Source organism: Mustela erminea, chromosome 7 (genome assembly GCF_009829155.1).
Source record: "Mustela erminea isolate mMusErm1 chromosome 7, mMusErm1.Pri, whole genome shotgun sequence".
Taxonomy (NCBI): Eukaryota; Metazoa; Chordata; class Mammalia; order Carnivora; family Mustelidae; genus Mustela; species Mustela erminea.
In genome coordinates, this window is record NC_045620.1 from 135,043,638 (window position 1) to 135,063,951 (window position 20,314).

The 20,314-nt window shown below is 41.8% G+C and overlaps 1 protein-coding gene across 1 annotated transcript in view; it reads left to right on the top strand.

Annotated features, from left to right (window-relative positions):
• The first annotated feature begins 597 nt into the window (after positions 1 to 597).
• The window catches only part of YWHAQ (tyrosine 3-monooxygenase/tryptophan 5-monooxygenase activation protein theta), a 37,838-nt gene continuing 18,121 nt past the window's right edge, over positions 598 to 20,314 (top strand). Inside the window, exons 1-2 of the mRNA XM_032353364.1 lie at positions 598 to 730; positions 1,121 to 1,478. Coding sequence (XP_032209255.1) covers positions 1,185 to 1,478 — 294 coding nt within the window. The 5' untranslated portion in view covers positions 598 to 730; positions 1,121 to 1,184. The remainder of the gene's footprint in view (positions 731 to 1,120; positions 1,479 to 20,314) is intronic.

Sequence of the window (20,314 nt, forward strand, 5' to 3'; positions counted from 1 at the left end):
GACTTTCTCCAGGGACGATTCCTCTTCAGTGGGGATGGGATAATTTCTAATTCGGAGCTCTAGTCGCAACGTCATTCAAGGCTGGGTTCAGGGTATGGAACTCCAAACCTTTGTCACGAACGGGAAGGTGGAGGAAAGACCGGAGCTCGTGCGACCCGCAGCCGCCTCTGTCACCATCCCGGGCCCTGCTCAGCGGAGCCGAGGAGAGCCGCAGCGGCGTTAGCCCGCAAGATGCACTGCACCATCTGCAGCGGTGCGGCAGCAGGGGACGCGGCCACCGCCGGAGAGGTGGGGCGAGCCTCCCGCTCCCGTGCCGCACCCACAAGAGCTGGGGGTGGCGGGGAGGATGAGGGGAGTTGGTAACAGCATCGCCATGGCAACAGTGACGTCCTTTTACCCTGGATCTAATTGGAGGAAACCCCGTGGCCGAAGCCGCAGCCTGCCGGCCAACCGAACTTGCCCAAGCCGACCCACCCTCCTAGCCTCCGCTTCCCCTCCCGCCCCGCCCTCTTTGCCCCCTTCCGCGCGCTCAGTCTTCATTGGCCAGCCGCCGAGCTGGAGGCGGGACTCTCGGGAGCAGCGCGGCGCGTCATTGGGCGGCAGGAGCGAGGGCCGCGGCGCGGCGGCCCGCCCCTCGGCTCCGGGCTAGGCTGAGACGGGAGGGTCCTCGGCTAAAGCCAAAAGCGGATCAAAGTGGTGGGACTCGCGCCGCGGCCGCGGAGACGTGAAGGTGAGCGCCGCCGTCGCCCCTGGCCCTTCCCGGGCCTGGCCGGGCCTGAGGGCAGGGCGGGAGGCCGGCCCCCGGGAGCGGCCGGCCTCGACGCCGCGCTCCTCAGGGACGGCTCTGGCGGCAAGGTGTGGGCCAACGGCCGCTTCCATCTTGGGCCGGGCGGGCGCGGGAGCGGCCCTTCCTCCTCCCCTGCCGCGGGCCGCCTCCGCGGGGCGCCCCTCGGCCTCCCGGGCGCCTGCGGGGAGCGTGGGCGGGGGAGGGAAATTCAACTGGGCGGCGCGTGCGGGGACGGACAAAAGGGGCGGCTGGCGGGCGGCGGGCGGCCCGGGGCGGCGGGCGCATTGTCTGACGGCGCCGCCCCCGCCTTTCTGTCTGCGCCCCCGCCCGCAGGCCGTCCGCACGCCTCCTCCCGATCCGGGTCGGTGCTCGCCCTCGCTCTCCTCTCCGCGTCCCCATGGAGAAGACGGAGCTGATCCAGAAGGCGAAGCTGGCCGAACAGGCCGAGCGCTACGACGACATGGCCACCTGCATGAAGGCCGTGACCGAGCAGGGCGCCGAGCTGTCCAACGAGGAGCGCAACCTGCTCTCGGTGGCCTACAAGAACGTGGTCGGCGGCCGCAGGTCCGCCTGGAGGGTCATCTCGAGCATCGAGCAGAAAACCGACACCTCGGACAAGAAGTTGCAGCTGATTAAGGACTATCGGGAGAAAGTGGAGTCCGAGCTGAGGTCCATCTGCACCACGGTGCTGGTGAGTCTCCTGCACTGGCCCGGGCTGGGGAGAGACCGGGCGGCGGGAGCCCGGGAATTGTGCGACCGGGGCGCCAAGGCCCTTTTGTGTGTGAAGCCTTTCATTGAGAATTTCATGGGAATGGGAGAGAGACGTGTGCGCCGGGGCTTGCTGAGTCGTCTGCCGACGTGTGGAAGGTTTGACCAGCTTAGCCTTGGCCCTCCTGGATGTATTGTTTCAGTTCTTAACACTCAAAAAGCTGCTTTTCCAAACTGTGTAACTTTGAAACATCCAAGTAGGTTTGTGCAAGACTGAAAATCCTTTTCTCAGGCGTACTGAGGCGATCTGGGAACCCCTTTAAACGAACGGAATCAACTCACAGGCTCCCGCCTGTTTGAAAGAACGTGCAGGCACCTTTTCGATAGAGACAGTATGTGTGTAGTAGGTTTTCGTCCCAAACCTAGTAATGGAAATTTACTTCGCAAATCTGAACAGATAACTTCATTTTTCAAGTAACAGTTATCTGTTGAGCTTTTCCGTGCTAAAAGGAGTGGAGGGGATGGGGAAAGTTCGGTAACTGTGAAAAAGGTACAGATAAATCCGAAGGACAAAATGTCCTGATAAATTTCAGTATTTGGTAACATTGTCTTGCTGTTACTTAGTTACACTTAAATACTAATGCGTGGAATCAAATTCATTTCTGGTGTGGAGCAGGCAAGGAAAGCTTTCCAGGTTTTGAACTGTCCAGTCTTAACAAGGGCGGCTATTGGGTGGAGTAGGTGACCCCTCTGATTCACTCTTACTAGTGGGAGAGAGTATTTTTAGCTTTGTCATGGCATTGGAGCTTTTGATCAGTAACGTAAGTTTTTAAATTTTAAATTCCAGCATTATATCCTGGAGTGGTTTTTGTTTTTTTTAAGTACCATTTTTACAAAAGGCCTATTGATTCTCGGCGTTTTAGGTGGGCTTTGAAAGGCAAGCGTGCTGGATCGGTGATTATTCAGGAAGCAGTAGCAGAGAAAATGCTTCTTTCCTTTCCAGCACTCTCTTTCTTGCCCCATCAGATAACATGTGGCAGGAAATTTTCCTTTTTACTTCTTTAACCTCGTTTTTTAATACAGATAATGGGTGATCTGGTCAAAATTATGGCTAATGGAGCTAGCAGATAAAGGGGCAATGCACAGAGTGTACTTTATGTTATATTTATAGGTCTTAGCTCCACTCGGGCTGGCATTGAAGAGGCACTTTAAAAGCTTTTCATACTGAATTGCTGCAAGTTGTCTTCAAGAAATTTGCCAACTTGAAAGTGATGGCAAACTTCAGTAGCATATTGTAATGGTTATACACAACACTGACTCTGTTAGCAGATTCCGTTATGTTAAGGAGAGGCTTCTCCCTGTATGTCCTACTTTGGTGGCTCTCACAGCGTGTTTCAGTCTCTTTCTCTTCAGTTTTATTATTTCGCATTTTATTACTTACCTTGCCCCCATTCAGAATTACCACAGAGCTTTTCCTGTTCTCCCGCAAGTGAACTCTGGGCCGAAGGAATAACCTTATTTTGTGGTTCTTAGAAATTTAGTTTTTATGATGGCACGAGTAGAGAAGAGTTGTGTTTAGTTAACAAGTGATTTGAAAGAGACGGCAAGTATAGGAGAGAACCCCTGAAATGACAATTTTTTTCTGCCAAGTGAAAAAGAATTGAGTTTGATTAGAGATGCCAAGGGTGTCTAAAATATTTTTACTAACAAAATGTGGCTTCAGAAACTAGTTGCTACTTGATGAGCAGCCTATAAAGAAATCCCAGGAAAGCCGATCTTCAAGTTGGCAACTGTATTTGAGAGCTTGGTATATGTGCAAGGCACTTTGCTAAGCAGTATGGGGAAGAACAAAGCCAAGAACTGTAGATTTTGTCCTCTAATAATTGGTAATACGGAGTGCCTGTGAAAAATCCCAAATAAATAATTCCCATAGGGTGCTCATGAACAAAATGCTACATAGTTCAAAGGAAATTGAAACCCTCAGGAGAGGCTTCACAAAGCGAGGTTTTTGGAGTGAGCTTTGTTGGAGGAGAATGAGGAAAGGGAGGTGGGAACCATACAAGAGAAGGTCAAGAGTGAGATGTTTTCATTTGGTTGACAGTGAGGGAGGTGAGGATTTTTGAATGGTGAACATGTGGCCGTATCTAGAATTCATGGTTTGAGTGCTGATTACCTGCTGGTAGCCTTAATTGACAGACAAGGAGGAAGTGATAGACTAGTGAGCAAGAGTTTGATGATCGGTAAGTTAGTAATTTAATGCAAAGTCTACCAAAATAATGAGGAAAGAAGAGTGAGATTTCTGAACCTGGGTGCTAAAATGAGGTTTTCTCTTTTTTCCTTTGGTGAGCAGGAAGATGAATCTCGTGCAGAGAAAGTGAGTACAACTGACTTGTTACAGAAGACCAGTAAAGAGTAACCTGAAGGATGGGCAAAATTTTTGTCCTAAATGCCAGAGATTCTCAGCCTCTTTCTCTGTTACAGAGCAGTGGGTCGGGAGTTATTTGGACTGTTTACTCAAAATGACCGTGGCGGGTGGTCACTGTACTGAGAGAGGATACTGAACGGTAGAGGCAGGGAAAAATGTTAAAATCCAAATGAGTAAGCAGAAGAGCAAAGCAGATTAAGAGGGCCCAAATGGCCAAGACTAAACTCTTTTTATCTCCAAGAGTTATCTTAGGTTAGAGATTTCACACAGTTACCCGCATCTCAGTGTTCTTTGTAAAACCAGAGTGTTGGGCTAAATTTCTGGGTCACTTTTCATTCTCATTTTGGAGGACCAGAAAGTTCTACATACAGGTCCTAGCCATTTGACCCCTGTTCTGACTTTCTCCCAACTCTAAGATGAGTAATTTTTAAAAGTCCAGGTTGAAGAACATGTCATTGACAGTGTATGTATGTAATGTTGGAAAACTAACAACTATAGTGAAACGGTTTCAGGAGAAGGAGGTGATGCACCAGTTGTTGGTTTATGGGGAGGAGCAAAGTTGAAGCAAGAAAGATTAGTAAGTTACATGACAGCCAGCCAGAGTAATAGCACGTGTGGCGTGTTTGGGAGTCATTAAGGACTTAGGTGTAAGATAAGGGCAAATCAAAGAAATCCAGAGTTTCACCAGAGCCTTCTGGGACTTGGGAACAAAATCTGTCATTTACAAAGTCAGTGACCTTGGAGTAAGAACAGGATACTTAGTGAATGTATACAAGATAACCTCTGACTCAGACAACACTGTGTTATCCTTGGGTGTTGATGGTCTTTTAGTAGACTAATTTTAATAAGCTGCTTTGGTATAACATATAAATAATGTCTGAAACTAAGGTACATATAAATAAGAACCATTTAAAATGGGATAACAAAACTGAACTTTGTCTATGTTCCTGTATAAAAGCGGTGTGACCTTAATTCAGTAATACGCTAGAATTTAGTTAAGGGTTCTAAATTAATCTTTACTGAAAATGTCTTGTGTTGGTTATTTTGAAGTAAGACTGATCTTGATAGTTAATGAATCTTAATGTAGTTTTATTGACATAATGGAAAAATTATGGACCCTGGAATCATACGGACTGTTTTTGAATCATTGCACCATAACCTTGCAGTTTTGTGACCACAGGCAAGTTTCTTAATCTCTTGGCCTGTTTCTTCAGCTGTAAATTGGTGATCATGGTGCCTGCCTTAATGGGCTTCTAGTTAAAATAATACCAAATCACTGATATTTATTGGGCACTTACTAAACACTAAGCACTATTTTAAGCATTTTATATTCACCTTGTTCCCATAGATTAAGTTGACTGTTATTACTTCTGTTTTAAACTTGAGAGATCTGAGGCATAAGGAAGTTAAGTAACTTGGTCAACATCATGGAATTAGTAAATGGTAGAGCAGGGATTTGAACCCAAGTGGTATGACTAGATGAAATTAAATGAAATCCATTTGGCCCTAAATATAGGGTTGCTGACTGAAGATGACGGTGTGAATCTCTGTTTCAAGGAATTTGTTCAGTTTAATATAAGCCATTATATTATGTCTGTAAGTTGTGAAGGAGGGAAGATAGGTCTGTGGTGGGCAAAACTCCTAGAGTCTTTAATTTTAAAGCCCTTCTTATATACAGGATATTGCAATAAAGTTCTAAAAGTTCTTGACTCTAGCATCTTTTGCCTTTAGATTATTAACTCCTTGAAGCCAAGAGTTGTTTTTTGAAGAGTGAGATGGAATGGAATGTTGTGCATACAGACATACAAGTGTAAAAGTTAGATGAGTGGTTGTCAGCCAGGGTGAATTTACCCTCAGCAGACATTTAGGAAGTTCTGGAAACCTTTTTTGCTTGTTGAGAATGGGAGGGCTACTACTAACATAGGATGAGTTAGAGGTCTGAATGCCTCTAAGCGTTATCTTATGCACGAGAAAAGGCACAGCAGTAAAGAATTAGCCCAAAGTGTCTGTGATGCCAAGCTTGAGAGGCTCTGGGCTGGATCATGGACAAAGTGAGCGGTATTGCGTTGTACTAGATTGTGTAATGCTTCCTTCGGGTTCTTCTTCTTCTTCTTCTTTTTTTTTTTTAAAGATTTTATTTATTAGAGAGAGAGAAAAACAGGGATAGAGAGAGAACAGGAGCAGGAAGGAGAGAGAGAGGGGAGCCCAAGGCAGACCCTTAACCGACTGAGCTACCGAGGTGCCCCTCCCTTTGAGTTCTTAGTAACATGCTGCCATCTTGTCAGAACGCTTTGTCTAGATTTCATTTTTTTTTTTCTTGTTATTATTGTGTGTATGCTATTTTAATTCTAGAGTTCACTTTTCTGGAACTTAATCATTGAGTCCTGTATTTTCAAGGATGTATATCGTGTGTATCCAAAACTCTAAGCTTTGCTCTTTGAAAAATTTGGCACAGATTAAGAAGATGCAGCTGAAATTAAAATGAAATTTATTAGATAGAGGTAATTAAAATTGATGAACAGCAAGTGTTCCCCTCTCATTTGTAACATGTATGCTATTTTTATGTGCATATGCATATGTGGTTTTAGGCATTTAAACCCTTGGTGTGTGTTTATTTGGATGTTGCTTAATTATGGTAATTCCCTGTTGAACATTTACGTTGTAAACAGTTTTTCTCCACTATAAACAACACTGGGAAGAACATCCTTGCTGCATGCTTTATGCTGGGATTTACTTAGGTTAAGTTCTTGGAAGTGAAATTTCCAGATCAGAAGATGGGCTTTTCTTTTTTCCACATGGCCCTCTGAGAAGATTGTGTGCATTCCACTGTCAGCAGCAGTCGTGGAGAATGGCCATTTCTCCTTATTTCCAGCACAGATAGGTTTTTAAGGCTAACAAAAATCTAGTGACTGGAAGCGTTCAAGTTTTACCTCCTTGTTCAGTATTGGAGGTAATGAGAACTACCTTTGTTCTTAGAAAGGGATAGTTACCAGACTTTTTTTTAAGTCTCGTGTATAGTTTCACTTATAAAATGGTACCATAGCATGGGTTAGTTAATTCAGGGTGCTTAACAGTTGGGAGATAGGCTTGATCATACTGATATTTTTATGTGATATTTCTCAATACCAGGTTTTGTGTTTAGCTCTAGTTGTTTCAGAGTAAGAACAGAATGTATCTTTGTACTAGTGACTCTCTAGGTATTAAGGAGGGGTGGTAGAGAAGGCATCATTTAAAAGATATGAAGAGAAGACAAATTGTAGTTTATCCATTGATACTTTAAACTCTTAATTCATATAGGTAAATCAATGATGAAAGTTTCTTGACTATTTGATGAAAAATAATCTGACCAGATTTGAAAACATTGTTTGCATATTGAGGTATTTAAAGAAAAAATGTTGATGCTATCTAGGACCTCCAAATACTGGGTGGGGGCATAAATGAAACAAGAGGGTTTCTAAACCAGTACAGGCGGAGCTGGCTTCACTAGGAATCCCTTATACTGTTCTCTCTCATGCATATGTTTGAAATTCTCCATAATTAAGAAGGTTTTTCCCTCCTAGAAATTTCACTCCTAAGTATTTACACAAGAGGGATGAAGGGACAGGTCCAGAAAAAGACCTGGACAAGAATGTTTATGACAGCTTTATTTTAAGAACCAAAAACTGGTGACAGTCCATTAATAGTAAAGTGGGTAGACTGGTATATTCATATGCTGGAATACTACTCAGCAGTAAAAAGGAATGGACTTGGTATACACTATGATATAGATGAATTTCAAAAATATAAGTAAAGGCAGCTGTGCAGAAAAGTACACAATGGGGGCACCTGGGTGACTAAGTCGGTTAATTGTTTGCCTTCAGCTCAGGTCATGATCTCAGGATCCTGGGATCAAGCCCCCCATTGGGTTGATTGTCTGCTTCTAACTCTTACTCTGCCACTTCCCCCTCTCCCCCGTTGCTTCTGTGCGAGTGCACTTTCTCTGAAATAAATACAAAATTTTTTTTTTTTTAAGTACATTATGGGGATTCCTGGGTGGCTCAGTCGTTAAGCTACTGCCTTTGGCTTGGATCATGATCCTAGGATCCTGGGATCGAGCCCCATATCCAGCTCCCTGCTCAGCTGGGAGACTGCTTCTCCCTTTCCCACTCCCCCTGTTTGTGTTCCCTCTCTGGATGTGTCTGTCAAATATATAAATAAAATCTTCAAAAAAAACAATGACAAAAAGATAAAAAGTATGTTACGTAATTTCATTTATATGAATTCTAGAGCAAGCAAAAGTAGTCCATGGGTGACAAGTCAGAAGAATGGTGGCCTCTCTAGGGATGGAGGCAGAGATTAACTTGACTGGAGGGAACTTTTCGTGGTGATTGTAATGTTCTTTATGTTGATACGGGTTTGAGTGCCACAGGTGTATGCATTTGTGAAAACTCACCAAATGTACATCTAACATTTATGCCTTTCATTTTATTTAAATTCTGCTTCAAGAGGGAAAAAAAAACAGTGATGCACATACTGGTGTGTTCAGTTTACACGAAGACTTAACAGATGGTTGGGTATGTGATAAAGCAAGTGTGGCAAAAAGTTAATAGTAAAATCTGCGTGGTGAGTATAGGGGTGTTCACTGTAGCTGGTGGTAGCCGTGAATTAGGGATTTGACATTTTACACTGCTGTGATTGATTGTCTTTAAAACCTATGGCAAGTAAACAGTGAAATTTAGGTCTTACCGATGTCAAGATAATAAGCATGTATATAGAAAGGTATCAGTATCCACCTCAGAGAAAGGACTGGTTGGTAGATTTGGCACCAAAGCTTTTGTTTTATTTGATGATGAATGTTAATTGGATTGATGGAGTTACGGGTTACAGTGCAAGACTTCCTAACTGAGTATTGGTCAGTGTTTTTTGTGGCAGTGTCTTTTTTTTAAGATTATTTATTTATTTATTTGACAGAGAGACATCACAAGTAGGCAGAGAGAGAGAGAGGAGGAAGCAGGCTCCCTGCCGAGCAGAGAGCCCGATGCGGGACTCAATCCCAGGACCCTGAGATCATGACCTGAGCCGAAGGCAGGGGCTTAACCCACTGAGCCACCCAGGCGCCCTGTGGCAGTGTCTTTTTGTCTTTGTTTTGTTCTTAGTAAACTGTGTGCCCAATGTGGTGCTCGAACTTACCATCCCAAGATCAAAAGTCCCATGCTGGCTGAGCCAGCCAACCCTACCTCTAGGGCAGTGGTTTTCAAACTTACTGGACTCAAGAGACATCTTTACAAACCTAAAAATATTGTGGAGCCCGAAAGCTTTTGTTTGTACAGATTATACCTGTAGATGTTTACATTAGTAGAAATTAAAAGTGAGAATTTTGTAATCCATTTAGAATATATTTGGAGTAATAAACTCATTAGAAATTAACATACTATGTGGCTTTAAAAATTGTGGTGAAATAGGGGAGCCTGGGTGGCTCAGTTGGTTAAAACCTCTGCCTTCAGCTCGGCTTATGATCGCTGGGTCCTGGGATCGAGCCCCGCATTGGGCTTTCTGCTCAGCAGGAAGTATGCTTCCCCTTCTCTCTCTGCCTGTCTCTCTGCCTACTTGTGATGTGTCTGTCAAATAAATAAAATCTTTTTAAAAAAATTGTGGTGAAATATACATAACCTAAAAATTTACTATTTTAAGTGTGCAGTTCTGGGGCATGAAGTACATTTACTTTGTGCAACCATCACCACCGTCCATCTCCAGAACCTTTTTGTCTTCTCCAGCTGAACTCCTTATTCTCCCCTTCTGTCAACCACCATTCTCCTTTCCATCTCTAAATTTGACTACTCTAGATACTTAATATAAGTGGAATAATAACTTTTAAGAGAAAAGTAAGTATCGGTGTTGCTTTATGTTAGTCTATTGCAGTATCCCATCTCTTACAGCTTCTGGAAAACTCCACTCATCTAACAATGACCATGAAAGAGCAAATGGCATCTTAATATTGTGAAAATGGTTTGACTTCGTGCCCCTTCCCCAAAGAGTGCAAGAGAGACTCCTAAAGGTCCCCACATCACACTTTGAAAATTGCTACTCTGTGGGGATTCTGCACTGAAACTTGCTAATCATTGCCTATCATCACCAGGTGTTGGAGCAGTTTTCTGAGTAGTTGTCATTCATTATGTGGTGATAATGAAATTTGTAAAGCCTCCTCCCTTCATCCCTTAAATTATTTTAAGAATATAGGTTTGGGGACCAGGAAAAGTCACAGACTTGGTAACAAAGAAAAAGGAAAAGTTGATTTTAGATATCGAGTAATACCCTATTCCTGAAAAAAAATTAAAGAATTGGTATGTTGGAATGACTTCTGCTTCCTTATATTGAGAATGGTAGTAAAAGATTAAGATGATCTCTCTCTCTCTCTTTTTTTTTTTTTTTTTTTTAGATTTTATTTATTTATTTGACAGAGAGAGATCACAGTAGACAGAGAGGCAGGCAGAGAGAGAGAGAGAGGGAAGCAGGCTCCCTGCTGAGCAGAGAGCCCGATGCGGGACTCGATCCCAGGACCCTGAGATCATGACCTGAGCCGAAGGCAGCGGCTTAATCCACTGAGCCACCCAGGCGCCCCTCAGATGGTCTCTCTTTTTACTTCTGAATTACCAACCCCAAAGTAGAGTTGGCATGAATGAAATATGTAGGTAATGATCTTTTGCAGTTGGTTTCATTTAGGTTTGAAAGTTACAAAGCTTTTGGAGATAGGTCTGCTATTAGCCAGCACGACTGAAGACTGAAGTATCTCAAGGAAACTTGTCTTTCACACAGATCTTCACTGTCTATTTCACATGAGCTGTTTTCCATGATGTTTTGTCCTCTGGACCTTTTATTCCAATTGGATTTGGTAATAAGCATGTCTCATGTATTATCCTTAGTTTACTAACTTTAACTGAACATTCCTTCCCTCTCCTGTATGTTTACGTAGGCTTTACTTGGAGAAGTGGGGAAACAGTGGTACAGGTGGTAAGAACATAAGTCTAAGGACTTTTTTTTTTAAGGATTTATTTGTTGGAGAGAAAGAAAGGAGAGAGCGAGCACAAGCAGGGGGAGCCACAGGCAGAAGGGGAAGCAGGTGTCCCACTGAGCAAGGAGCTTGATGCAGGACTCTGGGATCATGACCTGAGCCAGCTGGGCACCCCGACTATAAGGGCTAATATAAACTTAACATAAATGCTTGCTTCTTAAAGGGCAGTCTTAGATCACTGTTTATAAATATCTGGGTAACCATGCGAAACGAGTGGGGAAGTAAGTGAAAATGCTTTAAAACTAATGATACTGATGTTTAGATTAGACTTTTCACCGGCCAAGATGCTCTTGCTGGCGTTACTCAACTCATATTAGTACTCCCATTTCCGGTATTGTTTTGCTTATTCACCAAGCAGCATTACTTGAATACGCTCAGAAAAGTTTTGTTCTTTAAAGGACTACTGTATTAGACACCTGCTGAGACACACACATACACACAGAGAGACACACACACACACACAAACACACACACACACAGAGCATTCTGATCTTTCAGCTTGGTACTATTTCCAAGTATTTAACAATATATTATTTATTTATTTATTCAAGGATTGTTTTTAAAAAGTACTCTGCATCCAGCGTGGGGCTTGAACCACAACCCCAAGGTCAAGAGTCACATGCTCCATCGACTGAGCCAGCCAGGCACCCCTAGCAATATATTTTTTAGATCTTCTATGCACGTGTTCCCCTGCCATAATTTGATGGACTAGGGATGAGGTTAGAAAGGTTACGGTTAAAGGTTTATGCATCCTTTAATCAGAAAATAATTTAGATTATTCAAAGGCTCATTACAGAGACCAGGTATTGGTTCTTGGTGATGTCATAAACTTGACATCAAGTTCGGCATGATTGAGTGTCAGTTAATATAATCATGCTATATGAAAGTTATTATTAATGTAATTTAGTTTTTACTGTATTTAATTTTTAAATAATAATTAAACATCCAGGGACTGACTTTTGAAGTGGGAAATGGTGCTATGTTGAAGTGACTTCAGATGGAGATGGGACCTTTATCAGATACTGATTTTCCCCGGAAAGTTTTTATTTCTTCCTCCTTCCCCATACCTGCCAAGATATTTGCGGTAGAAGAAAACTTGGGAACCATTTAATGAGAGACATGATCAGGAGAATAACAGCTTCAGTCGATGGGGGAAGGAAGTAAAGGAGTGTGCGTTGGCTGTGTTCAGTGGGACGCTGGCGAGTAAAGACAATACTTAAATAGTAGTGTTTACTTGTTTGGCAAATATCTTTTCTATATCCAAGTTTGCATTTCATTTATTTTACACAGAGATGAGCTTTGTCAAGAAAATGACATTTTTTAGAATTATTTCTTGTTACAATTTTTTGTCTTTAATTATTACTGTGTTGAAATATGCTGAACAAGGTGCCTGGTTGGCTCAGTTGGAGGGGTGGCAACCCTTGATCTGGGGCTTTAGTTCGAACCTCATGTTGGGTATAGAGATTACTTAAAAATAAAATTTTTTAATTAAAAAAAAATTTTTTTTTAAAGATTTTATTTATTTATTTGAGAGAGAATGAGTGAGAGAGAACAAGGTCAGAGGGAGAAGCAGACTCCCCAAGGAGCTGGGAGCCCGATGCGGGACTCGATCCTGGAAGTCCAGGATCATGACCTGAGCCAAAGGCAGCTGCTCAACCAACTGAGCCACCCAGGTGCCCTAAAATCTTTTTTTAAAAATAGATTAATATATAGTGTGCGCAGAGTAACCTGGTACAGTTTGAATAACTAAGCAGGCTGTATCTCTGTTTTATTTATAACCAGCTGTACATTCTTGGGAAGAAAAAAGGTGATCCTCTTTATGTAGATATCAGAAAAACGCTTCGTGATTCATTTTTGTCTGACAAGACTTCTGAGAATTTCTGCTTTTAATGTAAATGGCCTGGCAGATGTTTATAAAACTTATTTCGGCTATTGATGGAAATAATTTCCTTTCAGTTTTCTTTGAAGATACCAAAGCAGCATACTCCTGAATCTTGAGTCTTTGGAGGACCTACTAAGAATTGTTTTAAAATATTTTTCTATAGGAGGCTCCTGGCTGGCCCAGTTGGTAGAACATGCAACTCTTAGTCTTGAGGGTCGTAAGATCAAGCCTCATTTGGGCATAGAGCTTACTTACAAAAATAAAATAGGAGCACCTGGGTGGCTCAGTAGGTTAATATCTCAGGTCATGATCCCAGGGTCCTGGGATGCAGTCCCATATTGGGCTCCCCGAAGCAGGGAGTCGGCTTCTACCTCTGCTCCCTCCCCGTACTTGCACGCATGTGCGCGCACTTCTTGCACGCATGAGCAAAAATAAAAGTTTTTTTTTTTAAATAAAATAAAACACATTTTTCCATAAGATATAATACTGTCTTTCCTGCGGTAGAACTTATGATTAGAGAGTTTATGGGGAAAACAGGATTGAAGGGATGGATGGAAGTTAAAAATTAATCTCTAAAACTCTGAACAGTTTTAATTTAACAAGTGTTCTCTCATCATCTGATCCTGTGTGCTACTATTGTTTGTTCTGTTTTTAAATATTTCCTAAAATAAGACAAAGACAATGCACTCAAAATTTTAGTGATATTTTACTTCTATTTTCAAGTTATAATGAGTGCTATACAAGTAATTTCCTTTTTTTTCCCCTATTCTTCCTCTAAAGACACTTAATGATCTTCCTCTAGTTTCGAAGAAATGCTTGCAAAGTAGTTTGTCTTAGTTGCAAATACTCTTTATATTAGAGAAGTTTCTTTCTCCACTATCTTTATTTAATGACTTGGGAGTATCCGTTCATATTTATCTTTTTTTTTTTTTAATTAAACTCCATGCCCAGCATGGGGCCTGAACTCTTGAAGCAAAGAGATCAAGAGTCTTATATACTCTATTGACTGAGCTAGCCAGTTGTTTTAATTAAATATAACTCAAATACTCTAAAATTCACCTATTTAAAGTATATGATTCAGTGGTTTTTAGCATATTCACAAAATTGTGCAGCACCACTATTATCTAATTTATTTTCATCATCACAAAAATCCTATGCCCATTAGCAGTTATCCCCTCTCTCCACTTCTGCCAGCCCCTGACAACTACTAATTTACTTTCATTTTCTGTAGATTTGCCTATTATGGACATTTCATCATATAAATGTAATTGTACATTCTATTATCTGTTTGACTTACTGTAATGTCTTAAAGATTCATCCATGTTGGGACACCGGGGTGGCTCATGGGTTAAGCCTCTGCCTTTGGCTTGGGTCATGATCTCAGGGTTGTGGGATGATGGAGCCCTGTGCCAGGCGCTCTGCTCAGCGGGGAGCCTGCTTCCTTGCCTCTCTGCCTACTTGTGATCTCTCTCTGTCAAATAAATAAAATTAAAAAAAAAATTCATCATGCCTTTTTATGCCTGAATAATATTCCATTGTATGGATGTACCACATTTTTTATCTAGTCATCTGTCTTTGGACATCCGGTTGCTTCCATCTTTTGACTATTTGAAATAATGCTACTATGAGCATTCATGTACCCTTTTTTCTTTCTTTTTTTTTTTTTTTTTTTGAAAATTTTAAAAAGATTTTATTTATTTATTTTAGAGAAAGTGAGTGCATGAATGGGGGGAAGCATAGAGAGAAGCAGAGAGGGAGAGAAAGATGATCTCCAGCAGACTCGTCGCCAAGCACAGAGCCGGATATGGGGCTTGATCCATGACCCATGAGATCATGACCTGAGCCAAAACCAAGGCTTAACTCACTGGGCCATCTAGATGTCCCTGAGATTTTATTTTTAAGTAATCTCTGTACCCAACGTTGGACTCGAGCTAACAACCCTGAGATCAGGAGTCACATGCTCCACCAACTGAGCCAGCCGGGGCCCCCTAGGTACGTTTTTGTGCGGACATCTTTTCATTCTCTTGGTCCTATCCCTGGGTCATATGATAACACTGTTTAGCCACTTGAGAAATTGCCATAGTGCCAGAGTGCCTGCACCATTTTAAATTTCCACTAGAGTTCCAGTATCTCTGCATCCTCACCAACAGTCAGAGTGGATATGAAGTGCTTTTGATTTGCATTTTCTAGATGATTAATGGATGTTATGCATATTTTCCTATGCTCACTGGCCATTTGTCAATCTTTGTAGAATTTTTGATTTAAATCCTTGATCATTTTTTAATTGGGTTGTCTTTGTTGGGTTGTAATAGTACTTTATATATTCTGGATACCATACATTTATCAGTTATATAATTTACAAATATATTCTCCCATTCTGTAAGTTGTCTTTCACTTGCTTGATAGTGTCTTTTGAAACACGAAAGTTAATTTTGATGAAGTTCGGCTTACTTGTTTTCTTCGGTTGCTTGTGCTCTTGGTGTAATATGTAAGGAACCATTGTCTAATCCAAAGTCACAAAGATTTACACTTAAGTTTTCATCTAATATTTATAACGTCTTGGGTTTTACGTTTAGGTTTTTGGTCCATTTTGAGTCCGCTTTTGTATATGGCAGGAAGAAAGGGATCCAATGTTCGTTCTTTCCATGTAGTTATTCAGTTGCCTTGCACCAGTTGTTGAAATGTTAATTAGTATATCCTTGATCTGCAATTCTCAGCTTATGGAAAAAATAATCAAATGGTTTGGCATAAAAATTCGCTTAAGGAAAACTTGTGGCTACACCATCCTAATGCTCCAGCCAGTTGTTTGCCCAAAACACTCTGGAGCTTGTTTCCATCCCTCTGCTTACTGCTATTCTCATGTGTACAGCTTTCCGTCTACTGTTTCTGTGTGTTAAAATCACATGTGTCCTGCAAGATAATTTAGGTGCCCCTGCACTTGTTCTGTAGTCAGTTACAAGTTATAGCTTATTAATACTTTCACATCTGTTATCTTAGACTATTCTGCGTGCAATTATGGATAAATGAGATGTGTTTATTTGTATGAGAACTGAGGCCAGTTAGCTGTGAACTCAAATTCAGTTTGTCTAGAGAAGTGCTCTTTGGGGCGCCTGGGTGGCTCAGTGGGTGAAAGCCTTTGCCTTTGGCTCAGGTCATGATCTCAGGGTCCTGGGATTGAGCCCCGCATTGGGCTCTCTGCTCGGCAGGGAGCCTTCTTCCTCCTCTCTCTCTGCCTACTTGTGGTCTCTGTCAAATAAATAAATAAAATCTTAAAAAAATAAAATAAAAGAAAGAGAAGTGCTCTTTCCGTTTCCACTGCCTTTGTTAAAGCCTCTGTCTACAGACCCCATTCTTTGGAAATCCTCTCTCCTTTCTCTGGATTCTCTTGTGTGGAAATAGGGGCAAAGTGGGGCCTTACATAACCATGTTCTTCAGCTACAACAGCTGCCTTTTATCTCTTTCGATATATGCTTCTATTGCTTTAAAAGACTTGGGGGAGGAAATAATCACTGACTGTTAGAATTTTGTAACTATTACCATGTCAGGAAGAGTCCAGGTTCCTGAATGGGACTTAGGAGACTCTTCAGCCTCTTTTCTCGACCTTCCTTCCCTCTGCTCCAGCCACAAGGAACTACTTCCTGTTCTATACTGTGAACTTTCTTACCTTCCTAATTCTTTCCCTTGTGTAAGAATGTGTTGTTCTGTTAATGTAACATTTTCTTTCTCACCAAGCCTTGTCGTGAGGCAAAATTCCGTATGGTTTGGAGTTTACCGATGTCCTGAGTTCCTCTTGTGGCTGCCCCCAAAATAAATGACAACCAATTCAGATCAGTATTGGTAAGCTTTAAGGGTATGTGGGAATAAGGACTTCATCTTTCTTTTCTCCTCTCTATACTATAAGCACTACTTTATTTTTCAAGGTTATTTTTTGTGCTGTACCCAGTATTTCAGTTGAATGTAATCAGTCAACCATACAAATTTGGTTCCAAATGCAGAATAATTTTCTTACCACAGTTTCTTTTTCTTTCTTTCTTTCTTTTTTTTTTTTTTTTTTAAGATTTTATATATTTATTTAATAGATCACTAGTAGGCAGAGGCAGGTGGGGAGGCAGGGGGGAGGGCAGGCTCCCTGCTGAGCAGAGAGTTGATGGGCTGGACCCTGGGATTATGATCTGAGCTGATGGCAGAGGCTTTAACCCACTGAGCCACCCAGGCGCCTCCTTACCACAGTTTCTTAAATTCCTTTTGACTCTGTTCTTCTCTTTGTGCCCTGTAACAGGGCTGGTAGACTAGAGCTCTGTGTACGCGCGCGTGCGCGCACGTGTGTGTGTGTCTGTGCGTGCTTATGTATATATTGCAGAGATAATTGTATGTGGTATAGCTTAGCCACAGATGGAAAAATTAGTCTGCAAATAATTATATAATTTCTGTAATGTAGAAATGGCTTAATCCAATTTGTCATAGACTTAACAAAAGACAAAGTTCATATGAAAGTATACTGGTATTTTGCTAGTGTAAGCTATTACCTTTTTTTTTTTGTAGTTTTCCTAGGATATCTCAAAACTTGACCCATACACCAAGTTAGCAAGACAGTTTTAACCTGTTTTTAATTACTAGAACAGCTTTCTATTAGGTATCAGGATGTCTGTCAGTACTAAACTTAGAATTTGACTTCCTGTTTTGTTTTGTTTCCTTTAAGGAAAATTTGTTTTTTCACTGTCATTTTTCTTTTTCTTTGCAATCAGTGGCTAGAGTAGTTTCTGGATACCAGTAAATTACAAGTTCTCTAAGGGGAAGTAAGTACAGACAGTGGTATTAGCCTTGGTTCTTTTGGTAGCACTGATCTGTAAATGTTGGTTATCTTGTGGTTGTGTATGTGTAATTGTTTTTTTGTACAGGTTGACAAATTTAGAAAGTAGTGTTGGTACTACCAGTTGGGTGTATCAAACTGTCGTTCCAAACCTGCATATCTTGGCCAGAGAGTTGAGAATCTTTGAACAGAGAGTCTAACATCCCTATTTTGCTGTTAAGACCACTAATATCCACCTGCTAAAATGTGAGGACATACAGCAGATAGGTCAGAGATCAAGGACTGAGCATGACATTTGTTTCTCATATCTGGAATTGGGTCAGCTGCTTTGTGTGAAGTGAGGGTACAGGGACAGTGATTTTCTTTGATGCTGGCACGTGGACGTCCATAGACACCCCTCTATGTGTTACAGTCTTACACTCTTTGGTATGTGTCTTCAACACCGTAGTCATAACAGCTCTGTAGCCGAGTTGGAAGAAAGGGTGAACATTCTATACAAGAGCATTTTATTCGTTTTGGGTTTTGTGAAGGACTAATTGTTGAGGGGAGCAGAGGGAGTGCTCTGTGTCATAGAAAGGCCATCTTCGCCCAATATGCTCAATAAACTTTGCTTTGCTGCCCAGCCTTCTTCCCCCGCCCCCCGCCCAAATGGGGAGGAGGCAGAGAAATAGATAAAGCTTTTTCTCTCTTACTGAATATTGAGAGCTCTGGATTTTTTTTCTGCCTTTCCTCTCTGCTTGTTTATCGTGTGATTGATTGATTGATTTTAGCTCTTTACTTTCTTTTGCCCACAAAAATAATTAAGCACTTGATTGTATGAACTAATCTGGCTTACTTTTATACTTTCATTATAACTAGAGTAGCACATACCCCTTTGGGTCTGCAGAATCCATATTTATTCTCTAACCATGATGACAATTTATCATGACACAGTAGTCATATTGATTTGTAAATTTGACAAATATCCCAGCCAGTGTTGAACTTTATGTCTTTGTTACCTTTAGAATTACGTTTCAAAAGTTTGAACATAAATGGTGGTTTTTAGTCTATCACTAACAATTCTTTCTCCCAAGAATGCACATGCACATTCATGAGTACCCTGGAGTTGTATGAATTTTAGTAAATAGCGACTATTGCTGTAATGGCCTAATAACACTTTTTCAAGGATTCCCCCACTGCCACCAATGTCAGGATAAAGAAGAATTCGTTTGTTTGGCGGGAGTGCCAGATCACTAAAACAACAGTAGTGCGTAGTGTCCAGTTATGGTCCAGGATTTGTCCCCTTAGATGGGCTCCACATCTAATTTGTTGGTCCAGTGAGAGTGGAACTGAGAGTATGATGGTCTAGTCATGTTTATTGCCTACGGATACATTTACAGGAGGAATCGAATTTAGCATTTGGAAATTGGTGAGCATAGAAATCCAACAAAAGGCAATAGTTGGATAATCTCAATGACTCATTACTCTGACACCTGCTGCATTCAGCCTCTGTAGAGGTAATCTGCTGTTACTGTGTCAGTGGACTGTGTTCGTGGACCTAAGTACCGTCTCCTCAGAATAGTGCTAGAGATTACTCCGTGTTTGTTTTCGCACTCCCCCCAGTACCTGCTGTTGCCAGCTTCTACTGCACCGCTTGCAGGTACTCTTTCCTTCTGGCATTTGGGAGGCACCTCATTGTTGCTCCGTCCTCTCCCTGCTGTGGAAGGAATGGTAAAGGTCGGGCATCAGTCAAGACAGTGCTACCCAGTATATATGATACACTGGAGAAGGTGGATTTTTCTCCCAGCTTCACCTTGCTCGTGCGATGGCAGTGGGGATGAGTATCTCTTTACCATTTATGTGAGTTGGAGGCTGTAGGTTAGAGTCTGATTCTGGAGGATGATAAGTGTGAGCCCAGAAATTTATTCTTTCTTTAACCAGCCCTTGGGATTTTTGAACAGGGGATTATTAACAAACCCAGAATGGAATTTAAGGTTAATCTGGCAGCAGGGTATAAAATGGATTAGAGAGAGAAGACCGCTAAAGCCTGGTAGATCAGTTAGGTGATTGGATTAGTCGAGGTGAAATGATACGCTTAACTTGGGTAATAGAAATAGGAATGAGACTGAGAAGATAGATCAACGCACTGCTACAGAGGCAGAATCAGTAGCGCTTGACATCAGGTGGTGGGATGGGGAAAGGAGAGTGAAAGTCAGGCATTGCTGGTGGCTTTGGGTAGCTAGGAGAGGGAAGAGGATGGTGGAATAGTCAAGTAGGAATAAGGAATGTAAATATAGAAACAGGTTTGGAAATAAATTTATTTCTGTTGAAGGCATAGTGAGATCTGTTAGATCTAATAGAAAATCATTTACAAATGTACGAGGATACTCAACTATGTAACGCTGCAGGGAAGTTGGGAGTGTGAATGGATTGCTGGAGGGGTTGTATTACCTTCCTGAGTTTCCTGCACTTCAGAGTACAACCTTTATCCTTGTGGATTCAAACACACTGTGTGGTTGGGGGGGTTGGTTCAGGGGTAGATCCCAAACAGTCAAGATGATGTGACTGGTATATAAAACCAAGAACATTATTCGTCTAGAGTAAGGGATAAATAACTAGCACAAAACTTGACAGTACTTGTGTTGGTATGACCAGTATGTTCTCTTTCAGTAGGC